General features: G+C 36.4%; 1 protein-coding gene across 3 annotated transcripts in view; it reads right to left on the bottom strand.

Annotated features, from left to right (window-relative positions):
• Positions 1 to 11,447, bottom strand: part of OPRM1 (opioid receptor mu 1) — a 69,815-nt gene extending 58,368 nt beyond the window's left edge. For 2 of the 3 annotated variants that reach the window (XM_044243620.1, XM_044243630.1), the window contains exon 1: positions 11,140 to 11,432. In XM_044243620.1, coding sequence (XP_044099555.1) covers positions 11,140 to 11,432 — 293 coding nt within the window. Of the gene's footprint in view, positions 1 to 1,865; positions 1,905 to 3,755; positions 3,771 to 11,139 lie in introns of all 3 variants that reach the window. The other variant, XM_044243640.1, reaches the window with a different exon arrangement.
• Between the last annotated feature and the right edge of the window lie 450 nt (positions 11,448 to 11,897).

Genomic DNA, 11,897 nt, shown 5'->3' on the forward strand with positions numbered 1-11,897 from the left:
CAATTGCTGGGTCATAGGGCAGCTCTATTTTTAATTTTTTGAGGAATCTCCATACCAATTTCCAGAGTGGCTCTACCAGCATGCATTACCACAAGCAGTGTAACACGTCTTCACAGGCAAGGAAAACAAAAGCAAAAATGAACTATTGGGTCTTCATCAAGATAAAATCTTTTGCACAGCAAAGGAAACAGTTGACAAAATCAAAAGACAACCTACTGAATGGGAGAAGATATTTGCAAATGTCTTGTCAGATAAAGATCTATTATCCAAGATCTATAAAGAACATACCAAACTCCACACTCAAAGAACAAATAATACAGTCAAGAAATGGGCAAAAGACATAAACAGATATTTTCCCAAAAAAGACATACAAATGGCCAACAGACACATGAAAAGATGCTCAACATTACTCAGCGTCAGGGAAATACAATCAAAACCACAATGAGATACCTCCTCACTCCAGTCGGAATGGCTAAAATTAATGTCAGGAAATGACAGATGTTGGCAAGGATGTGGAGAAAGGGGAACCCCCCTATTTAGTGACATACTTATAGCATTTTTGTGTTTTTTTTGGTGATCTCAGTGTTTAAAATGGACCTCAAACAAGTACTATCAGGTGTTTAGGTTTTTCTAAGTATAAGATAGTAGTGATGTGTCTAATGGAGAAGGTAGGTCTTTTAGATGAGCTTCATGTAGGCATTAGTTATAATACTGTTGATCATACATTCAATGTTAATGAATCAACAATATACACTAAACAGATACCTTTAAGCAGAACCACAAATAACAGAGAGTTATGTTTTGATTAATTGATACAAATGAAATTGGAAGCTCATAGGAACCTAACCCTGCATCTCCCCTAGAAGTAAAGCTTCAGTCTTCTGTAATTTACTAATCACAATGACTTCATAGAACATAACTATCATCAATAATGAGAATTGACTATTAACTTTTTATTTTTCTTACTGTTTAAAATTTTACTTTTGGTATCTCAGTCATGAGTTCAATCTCCTTCCTATTTAAAATTTTTGGACTTCACATCTATCATCTATCCACTTATCTATCTATCTATGTGAATTTATTTATTTACGTGTGTGTGTGTGTGTGTGTGTGTGTGTGAATTTATGATTTGTTGATATTAATCTATTGGTACAGATCGGTTTTCATGACTCAAGTTATAAAAGCTAACTGCCCATGAACAAAGCAGTAAATGGAGAGAACTGATCAATGAAAATTTATATCTGAATACTTTGAGGTGAATTTGGAATGCTGCAAACTTTCATTTGCAAAATATTTCAAAGATGCATGGTTCTTTTGTTAAACCTTAAGATGTTTAAATTTCTTAGCTACAGCAGAAAAATAGTTGTACATCAAATCTTCAATGATTAGGAAAAGAAATTTTGTAAAAGCATGAGAAAATTCCCAGATTTTTCACAATCAGAACGTTTATCATGGATTATGCTTCAGGGAGCTTGGTTGTAGAAGTACTATGAGGAGACTGCAAAGAGACATGGCTTTAAGTTGAGATTTGAAGAACAAGACTTTTATTAGAAAAAGTAGATGATAGGGCAAAATTGAAAGAAGTAAAGAAAAAGAAGTAAAGAAATAGAAAGAAGAAAAGAAGTAAAGTAGGAGAAATTAATATGTAGTGTATCTGGAGATAGTGGATGTGTTAAGTTGGTTTAATTAATTTATTTTTTATTTAAAAATATTTTATTTATTTGTTTTGAGAGAGAGAGAGTGAGAGCACACCAGGAGAAGGGACAGGAGAGGGAGAGGGAATCTTAAGCAGACTCCATGTTTAGCATGCAGCCTGATGTGGGGCTCAATCCCATGACCCTGAGATCATGACCTGATCCCAAAACAAGAGCTGGGAATTTAACCAACTGGGCCACCTAGGTACCCTTGGTTTAATTTATTTATCATTAATTTAAATTATTAAGAATACTTTTTTGTATGAATGATTACCATTTGAATCACTTTAGAACCTCTACTTATATGTAAATAATAAGATAATGCATGATTGAATAAGAAAAATTATACAACTTACTCAACAATATTCTTGCCTGGGCAGAAACTTATATCCAGAGCAGAATAATGTCTCTCTCATTAAAATGCATCCCAGTTTCCATCAAGTGTAAGAGCCCTACCCACCCTACTTTAGAATGCAACAACTAGAATATAATTAATTTCTGAAAGCAAATATTAAAGCAATCTTTATATGAATTAAAAGGAGAATGAAAAAGAGAGAGGGAGGAAGGAAGAGAGGGTGTTAGAGAAGGAGAGAGAGAAAGACATAGGAGAGGAGAGAAGAGGGGTGTCGGGGTTTAAGCTGAATTTGAGGGGTCTGAGTTCAGGCAAAATCCTATGTGTGCACTTTGAGGCCCAACCACAGGCAATTATAAAGGCTTATCTAACAGGCTTCATGGGGAGAATCTGCCCTCCTCACAACAAACTTGGTACATAATCTGGAGGAGGTTGTGATCAAGGACTCATGCTCCTTTTCCAACTCAACAACCATGCTCTTAGATGTGGTATATAGACCTAAAGATTTTATGATAATTGCCTTTCCCTGATTGATTTATTTTGCATAGCATAATATATATCTATACACACACACACACACACACACACACACACGTATACCCTGGAATACTATACAGCCATCAAAACCCCCCAAATCTTGCCATTTGCAATGATGTGGATGGTACTAGAGGGTATTATGCTAAGTGAAATAAATCAGTCAGAGAAAGCAATTATCATACAATCTTTGGGTCTCTGTGATGTAAGGAATTTGAAAGGCAGGGTGGGGGGGTCGTAGGGGTAAGGGAGGGGAAAAATGAAACAAGATGGGACCAGGAGGGAGACAAGCCATGAGAGATTATTAATCTCAGGAAACAAACGAAGGGTTGCTGGAGGGAAGAGGGATGGGAGGGATAAGATGGCTTGGTGATGGACATTGAGGAGATTATGTATTATGGTGAGTGCTATGCATTGTTTAAGACTGATGACTCACAGACCTGTACCTCTGAAACAAATAATAATTATATGTTAATAAAAAAATTTAAAAAGAAAAGATGTATATGCATTGCTAGTCCAACAGCCTCCATTTGAAGTCTCCTTGTTGGGGAGCCCTTAAGAAGGTTATTTCCAAGTGTCTCTGTTGAGAGACCTCCATATCAGGAGTTCTGGAAAAAACTTCTCTCCTCTCTTACTCCATACTTTCCCATTCCTATTCTTTTGCCTCTCCCTCCCTCTGGTCCATGGGTAAATAAAATGTGTTTTTTGGGGCCCTCTGTACAACAAGATGATGGCCTTCTTCCCCCCTCTGTCACATCTATACTCATACATGTAACCTGGTGCTCTTCTGTTGGGAAAAATTGAAGAGTGGGAAGCTGACACCTTTTTCCTATTTCATGTCTTGCTTATACTCTCACAATGAATGAATAAAGTCTTGAGTATTGCTTTCAGTTAGTCTCATTGTATTAACTGACAATGACAAAACTGACAGCTCAGCATTTTCTCTCTCTGGCAGACTCCATTTGAGCTTATTTAGAATCCAAAGGGTGAGATGGAATGAAACCAAGGTTATTTAATTTGGTAGATCATTACTTTTTTCTCTATACAGTACAGCTACAAAATTTATGGAGAAACAGTCCTTGAAGTTGCCATAGGAATTCTTACTACTAGAAGGGACTCCAAGATTTTTAGTTTAATTCTCACATTTTGTAGGTGAGGAGAATGAGGCACAGAACAATTTGAAGTTGAGTCTCAATTGGCACTTAGGGTTCTGAGCTAAAGCCACTTTTTTTAATTCCATGTAACCTTTCCATTCTAAATGTCTATCTTGGTTTAAGGACCTTCAGCCTAAAGAATTTGTGGAGAAAGAAAGTGTCCTGAAGTGACGCAGATGGCTAAGGGAAAGGAGGTCCTCCAACAAACTCATTATATAATGTTTCTTATACAAGACATTTCTTGTATCTGTTGTTTCAGCTCACTTTGAGGATGCTGAAATTTTCTTGAGCCCAGTTACTATAAGAACTCTTATAGTTATTATACAACTTGGAATCGGTGGAGAAGGGGGTGGTAGTTTTTGTCTTCTGATAATTTGTTAGAAGGCACAGGAGGTTTTATTTCTTTTACATATCAGAGACCCTACTGCCACCATCCTCTTGAACTCAAGAAGTAATGTGGACACCACACATGACTGTTATCATAAAGCAAAAATGTACTAAGAAAGACTTCCCTGAATCCTGAGGCAGGAAAACAAATAAAAGGAAAAGCTTCACTCATGAACTCTCTTCATTGTTCAAATTTGGGTTACTTATTCAAATTTTTCTTAAGAACTTTCTAATTATTAAGAAAAACCTAGGGGCACCTGTGTGGCTCAGTGGATTAAGCCTCTGCCTTCGGCTCAAGTCATGATCTCAGGGTCCTGGGATCGAGCCCTGCATCCGGCTCTCTGTTTGGAGGGAAGCCTGCTTCCCGCCCACCCCCCCGGCCCCACCCTGCTCTCTCTGCCTGCCTCTCTGCCTACTTGTGATCTCTGTCTGTCAAATAAATAAATAAATAAAATCTTAAAAAAAGAGAAAAACCTATATTCTATGACTATGTAAAGACTGTTTATTAGTAAGATTTTACTGTGCCAAAATGTTGTAACCCATTATAAAATAGCAAGAATTGGTGTGAAGGCAAATCATTTTTGGAAAGCAACTGTAGGGAAGAGAAGTGGGACCAGAAGTGGGGGAGTAGGAAAGTGAAGCAAGAAAGAAGAAAAAGAATTTTCTTGAAATGGACACAATGTGGAACACAAATTCTAATGTGCCTTGTGGTCTGCGTCTTAGAACTGAATAGAAGGAAGCTTAGGTGACATTCATCCACGGTCTCTCATTTCCCCAGTCAGCGGTTGTTTCATGGGGTGGCAACTCCCTCACCCTTTCTGATCGGTTGTATCACAATGGTTTTTGTGGAGGGTGGTGGAATCGGAGAACTTCCAGAGCCAAAGGCAAGGGGTGTAGATGTAGCTAGGGTAGAGAATTAACGAGTTATATCTGGGCAAAACTGACTGTCATACCGATCACTGAAGTAAAAGGTGAGTCAAACTAGTCAAACTAGTCATACTGATCACTGAAGTAAAAGGTGAGCTTTAGGATGAGAGGTGAGATACAGCAAATATCTGAAACATTATGAAAACCATTGTTTTACAATATGACCCGAGAGTGCTCTAGAAATTCCTTGAAGGTACCTTGGGAACAGCAGTGGAGTGTAGGATGGGGGTATCAGTTGAGCACTATTGTGTGGCCGTAGCATGTGATTAATCCTGAAGAGTTCCTTTGATCTCTTTTATATATTGGCCTACAAGTTCTTGAAGTAAGTGTCTATGTCTATAAACAAATTTGGAGACTACTGTCATAAATCATTATTTTAGTTCATATAAATTAAATTTTATGAAGGTTAAAGATAGGAAATTCTCATATCTTAACATTTCGCATGTTTAGTCTTGGTATTTACCATTAACGTATTTTAAAATGTCACATTGTTTTACATTATTTATGGAAACCAAAATAATTTTATTTCAACTAATACCTAAACTGGAATAATGGAGAAGTAACATTTTCAACTTTAATATGTAAAAAGTCCTCTAAGATATTCAAAATCCGGAAGTAAGTGTTGTTAGCATTTATTACTTGAATGACATTTTGAAGTAGTCAGAAACCAATTATTTTTATTTCCTTCTTGGAATAGAGAAATTATACCTAGGTTTTATTTATGAACAGATTTACTTACTACAGCAGTTGCCAGAAATTTTTTCCCCCAAATATTGGATGTAAGTATTAATGAAAATATTAGTTCAAGAAAACACTTGCAAAGAAATCTTTATAATGATTTTTAACACAGATTTACAGATAAGTTCTTTGACATCTTGTTTCTATCATTGATTTGCTGGAACTAGAATAATTCTGGGAAAAGAGTGAAATTATGTCTAAATTAACATTAATGTAAAATATAAATTTTAATATGTAAAGTTCAATGAACATGTTTAAAAGATTATATTTTGGGGCACCTGTGTGGCTCAGTGGGTTAAAGCCTCTGCCTTCGGCTCAGGTCATGATCCCAGGGTCCTGGGATTGAGCTCCGTATCAGGCTCTCTGCTCCACAGGGAGCCTGCTTCCCCCTCTTTCCCTCTGCCTGCCTCTCTGCCTACTTGTGATCTCTGTCAAATAAATAAATAAAAACTTAAAAAAAAAAAAAGAAAAAAAGATTATATTGTTGTGGAAAACACATCAGAAATAAAAGTTTAAAAACATTCATGTGAATAATAACCACCAAATTTGCATTAATAATAGTCTCTGGGGAAGCAGTATAATAGGAGAAGAAAGGAAGTTTCTTATACATATATATTACATATATATAATGTAATTTATGAATTATACATTATTATAGATATATAATTATGTATTACATAATATATAGCCATACATAATTATGAATTACATATTGTATAATATATATAAATAATGGATATTATTACATATAATATATATTACTAGAAGTATATATAATTATTATAATTATATATAATTTTTAAGGGTGAAGAATCTTCTATTACTCTCTATACATTCCTTTATGTTGGAAATATTGCATAAAATATAAAATAGCTCATTCTTTCAAGAAGGAAAGACGAGAAGGAAAAGAAACTGATTGCTAACACTATGTGAATGACAGACATAGCATTCAGTTGAGGAAATGAAAAGTAACTTTTGTTTTCGGGACACATGGAAGAAAACTGTTCCGACAGAATTAGCACCTGTGTGGGAAACAGCAGTTAAAGTTGAAATTGTAATAGATGATACTAGAAGCTCTCCATTGTGAAGTAAAAGGAATACAATTAAATTCTTATGTTTTCATGTAAACCATTATGTCAAAGACAGATTTTCTTTTTTCCCTTCGAATCCAACCTCTAACTAGGATATTTTATAGTTTTAAAAAAAGAAAGTGAGGGGTGCCTGGGTGGCTCAGTGTATTAAGCTTCTGCCTTCAGCTCAGGTCATGATCTCAGGGTCCTGGGATTGAGCCCCACATTGGGATCTCTGCTCAGGGGGTAGCCTGCTTCCCCCTCTCTTTCTGCTTGCCTCTCCGCCTACTTGTGATCGTTCTCTCTGTCAAATAAAAAAAAAAAAATCTTTAAAAAAAGAGAGTGAGCTTTATTGGTATTTGAGCTTTCTAAATAAAATACTTTTATTTTATAAAAATTACTAGTGATCATATTCAGGGACATAAGCATTGAAATTAATTCATATGTATATATGTATTTGTAGATAGATGTATATATATAAATACAACATATGTAAACTTACATAAAGTATTGTTATTCCTTATTTTCCCAGCAACTTATATATGAAGCAAAAAAGCTTGTAGTTCTGTTCCAATCAGGCATGACTGATCACTTCATAGTTTAAACCTAAATCAAATATTTAGTATATAGAACAAGTGTTTTAAAATGAGAAATACTTTTTAGTGAAAGAAAAATGACAATAAAATCTTGCATATATTTAAATGCTCTGCTCTGATAACTAGTCATATTGAGAATTCATCTAGTCATACTAAGAAATAATCTGAAAAATGAAGACAATATTGGGCACTCTTCATTGGTAATTTATTGGGAAAGATGGTTTACACAGCTCATAAAGATCTAATGGTTTCCAACCCTTTAATTTTTAAAAATAGTGTGTGCATAGGCCATATTCATGACTATATGAACAAATTTTTGGAAGAATATATCACAAAATAAATACATGTGTGACAATATCAGTTTTTAAATTTAAAGTTAATTCTATATTTGGGTCAAGGGTTCTCACAAAGTGAAGCATGCTGGTTGCTATAACTTTATGTACTATTTTGGTTAATTTAAAAAAATTCTATTTCTTTAAAAAAATTGACTATTTTAAGTAATCTTCACACTTAACATGAGGCTTGAACTCACAATCTCAAAATTAAGAGTTGTGTGCTCCACTCTCTGAGTCAGTGAGGTGCCCCTAGTAAACAGTCTTGACAATAATAAAGTGTCATCCCATTTGAAATAATTGCTAAATTTTATAATATTTTATCTCCATATTCTTTAGAATCTGTGGTAATTTTATATTATTATTATTAATATAATATTATCATCTTATTATATTATTATAATAGTATTATCTTGCAAGTAATTTTTTTTAAACTGAAAAAGTTTCCATGTGGTGAGTAGTTTTAATATTTTTATCATTTAACATCTGGATTTTAAATCTTTGGATCATATGATAGTATCTATTTTCCTCCCTTATGTTCCTTAGCATAGCACAGTGTAAGAATTCTACTTAAGTTAATACTATTTAATAATGTTGTTGATGATGGTATGATGATGGTGGAGTTGAGACATAGAGCAAAAAAAGTATGAATCATGGCATCTGTATTGCTGGTTACTTTTGTTGTTGTTTTGGTTGCTATAGTCATCTGAGACTCATAATTCATTTGATGTATTAAAACATTCTAATAAATATCACCTTAATCTGGATAGAAGACTGTAACTTGACCATTAACTGCACTTGACCATTCAAAAGTATTTGTTGAATTTTAAATAATAGCAGGAAGTAAGCATTTCACCTCAATAAGATGTAGCATTATAATCATCTTTTTAACAGGGACAATAATATCTCTGAACTATTATTTTGTAGTGAAAACACTGCAACCTGGAGATAGTCCAGTTAAATATTCTAAGCTAAATAAACATATTTTATTCAATCCCCAAATGTTTTCTTCACTACTTTTGGTCACTAAATTGTCCATTTTTCTGTTTCACTGTCATATTCCCAGAGGGTTACTTAACTATGGAATTAAACACCCAACTTGTCATAGCTGGATATTTGGGGTGACCTTTCAAATCATACTGCATTTTGTTCCAACTTTCGGTAAAGAGAAGTAAAGCATAATGTCATGTTGTTTCTAAGATGCAATGTCCCTATGCTTCTCCAAGTCATCAAGAGGTCAGAAGTAATGCCTTTAAAAGAAAATCAACCAGCAATCACTTAAACACTGAAATAAAACCAATCTTCTTATTTCACAGCCAGTTGCTGCTTTATTTTACAGCCAGTTGTGGCTAACTCTTTATAGAAAAGCATAAGCTAGAGGGGAGAAAAATAAGGAAGGACAATACCAGGAGAAGCAATAAAAGGGAATAAAGGGTTATGTTTCAGACAGCAGTATTTCTAGAGACCTTGGTAATCTCTGTTCATCGTTTATTCTCCAGGATTCCAGACATAAATTTGGGGTACTTTATTATTTCCACATTATTACTGCTAATCAAATTTACTTTGCAATATTTTAGTTGAATTAACTCAAATCATGATTTACCACTCTAATAACAAGAAAATTATATTGGCTAAGATAGATATTATATTGAACTAATACAGTGTTACTGTACTAATGAACTACTGTCCTTGAAGAAATCATTAATACTTTCTGTGCCTCAGTTTACTCATCTACCATAGGTAAACTCTAGGTTCTCTTCTAGCCCTATCAGCTTATGATCCTATGAATATTCTTAGGACAAATGAGAAACATATTTTCTCTTCATTAGGCAGGCCTTTAATTATGATTTTTATTAAAAATGTAAGTAAGACTGGATTTTTACCTTTGATAGGAGTCTTTGTATTACATTATACATGGTAAATATTAAAAAAAAATAAGATTTTCTTTCTGCATTTTCCCTTCTGTTGTTAGCCTTCTTCTCAATAGATGGTGCTCTTTTCTCAGACACACTATTTATCTTATTCCTCATCAAAAGATTAGAGAAATTAGTTTTATTCTTTAACAATCATTAATTAAGGCAATCAGACATACAAGAAATAATCAATTACAAACAACTCGCAGAACTTGATCATGAAAGCATAATAGGAAAAATGAATGTTAAATGATTAAGGAATTCCATTAAAACCTGCAGTACTTGCTGAGTAGATGAAAAATATTGCAACTAAGTATGAAATTGCCATATTCTCTACATACATATAACCCCGAGTAGAAAGAACATCTCAAATTAGAAATAATTTTAAAGTGTTAAAATATTTATCTACCTTAACATAAATGCATATATAGTATTCCCTTATTATCATTAGGACTTGAATATGCACACCAACACTAACACAGTTAATATTGAAAGCTTGCACACTCTTTGCCAAATAAACCTGGAGCATCTAGGTAAACAGAAAATGGGCCGCAAAGTCTTGAAATAATTTCACCGATAAAGACAGATTTTCCTCCCAGAGCAACCACTGTAACTTCCTATAGTTTTAATCCAGAATTATGCACTTTTGGTCACTTCTAATTGGCTTCCACTTCCAGAGGATGTGGAAAACAGACATGCTCTGTATTTCTCCCGAAACACACTGTCTCTTCCCAATTCAGTTTGTGACTCCCCTAGCAGACCTGGCAGCTGCCAACTGCAAATGGTCTAGGCAACACAACTGTCACATTTGTTACTACAATGCAACACTATTTACTGCAGAGAGACACCAGAAAAACTTTCTCACTGAGTGTGTCCTCAGGATACAAGGAACCGTGGGGTAAGGACAAGTGTGACAAGTGAATGGGGGTGGTGGTGTGGTGCAGTAAAGTACAGGTAAGCCAGCAGGGATAGGAAAGTTGCCAAGGTTCATGTCTGTAAAGAACTGAGAAGGAGATTGGCCCCCTCACCAGGAAACCTAACTAGAATTCCTCTTCCATTATTCACAAATTACTGTTTCCACAGCTCCTGCGGAAGGGACTGTGGGATTCTGTGCCCAAGAACCCTCTTGGCTCAGTGTAAGTGAGCTCTAAGACAGAGTATATATATATATATTCCCCCCCCCCCCCAGAGCTTTACATCTTCTACCAAGGCAACTTCTCTGCTACTGAAATTTTTGATTTCTTTAACAGTGGAAGGAAAAATCGAAAAGTGGATTTTTGCACTCACAATAACCACTCTATTATTCATCGTCACCCCCTTATTCTCCTTTGTTTACCTCCCTTCTCTCATCCTCCCGCCAAACACTGCCTGGGGGGTCAGGTGTCCCTTTATGCCCTATTAGCTGCTGAAGTCTCTGGTGGGAATCCTGGCGCCTTCCTTACCTGACAATCACATACATGACCAGGAAGTTTCCGAAGAGACCCACCACGCACACGATGGAGTAGAGTGCCATGATGGTGATGGCCGTGATCATGGAAGGACTGCCGGTCGGAGGGCACGAGCTGTCGCTCCCGCCCAGCGCGGTGCGGTTCGGACCGCATGGTTCGGACAGGTTGCCATCTAGGTGGGAGAAGTTGACCCAGGAGCTGGGACTAGGTGCCGGGGAGCAACTTGAAGATTGCGTATAGGAATCAGTGCAATTGCTGGCGTTGGTGGGGACGGTGCTGCTGTCCATGGTGCTGACGGCGGGCTGGGACCTCGCTATGAGGTAAACCCGAGCACCCAGACTTTTCCAGGTTCCACGCGTCTCGGCCGCTTCCTCTCGCCGCTGCCACAGTTCCTGCTATTTCTTACAGAGATCAGCCCTGGTGCAGCCAGAGAGGAGCGTCAGGTAGAATGGGAGAGGGGGGATCTGACATTATCCACTGCTTGTAGCCCCCTTCCGCCTTAGTAGTAGAGACACATCCTCAACCTCACACCGCTACGGGGAGGGGAGGGAGGGCTGTGCGGGATCCGGAGACTGGAGGGGAGGGAGGAGAGAGAAGGGGTGGATTTTGCGCAAAGCAATCCGACTAGTTGGTCTGTCTCCCCATTCGGCACTCGTCCGTGCAAACACCACTAAGGAGGGGCAGAATGGGAAGGGAGTTCGAGGGAAGGGGCGGGGGAGACAGAGAGTTAGTTCTTGGCAGCAGTAAAGCAT

Source organism: Neovison vison, chromosome 1, assembly GCF_020171115.1.
Source record: "Neovison vison isolate M4711 chromosome 1, ASM_NN_V1, whole genome shotgun sequence".
In the NCBI taxonomy this organism is placed as follows: domain Eukaryota; kingdom Metazoa; phylum Chordata; class Mammalia; order Carnivora; family Mustelidae; genus Neogale; species Neogale vison.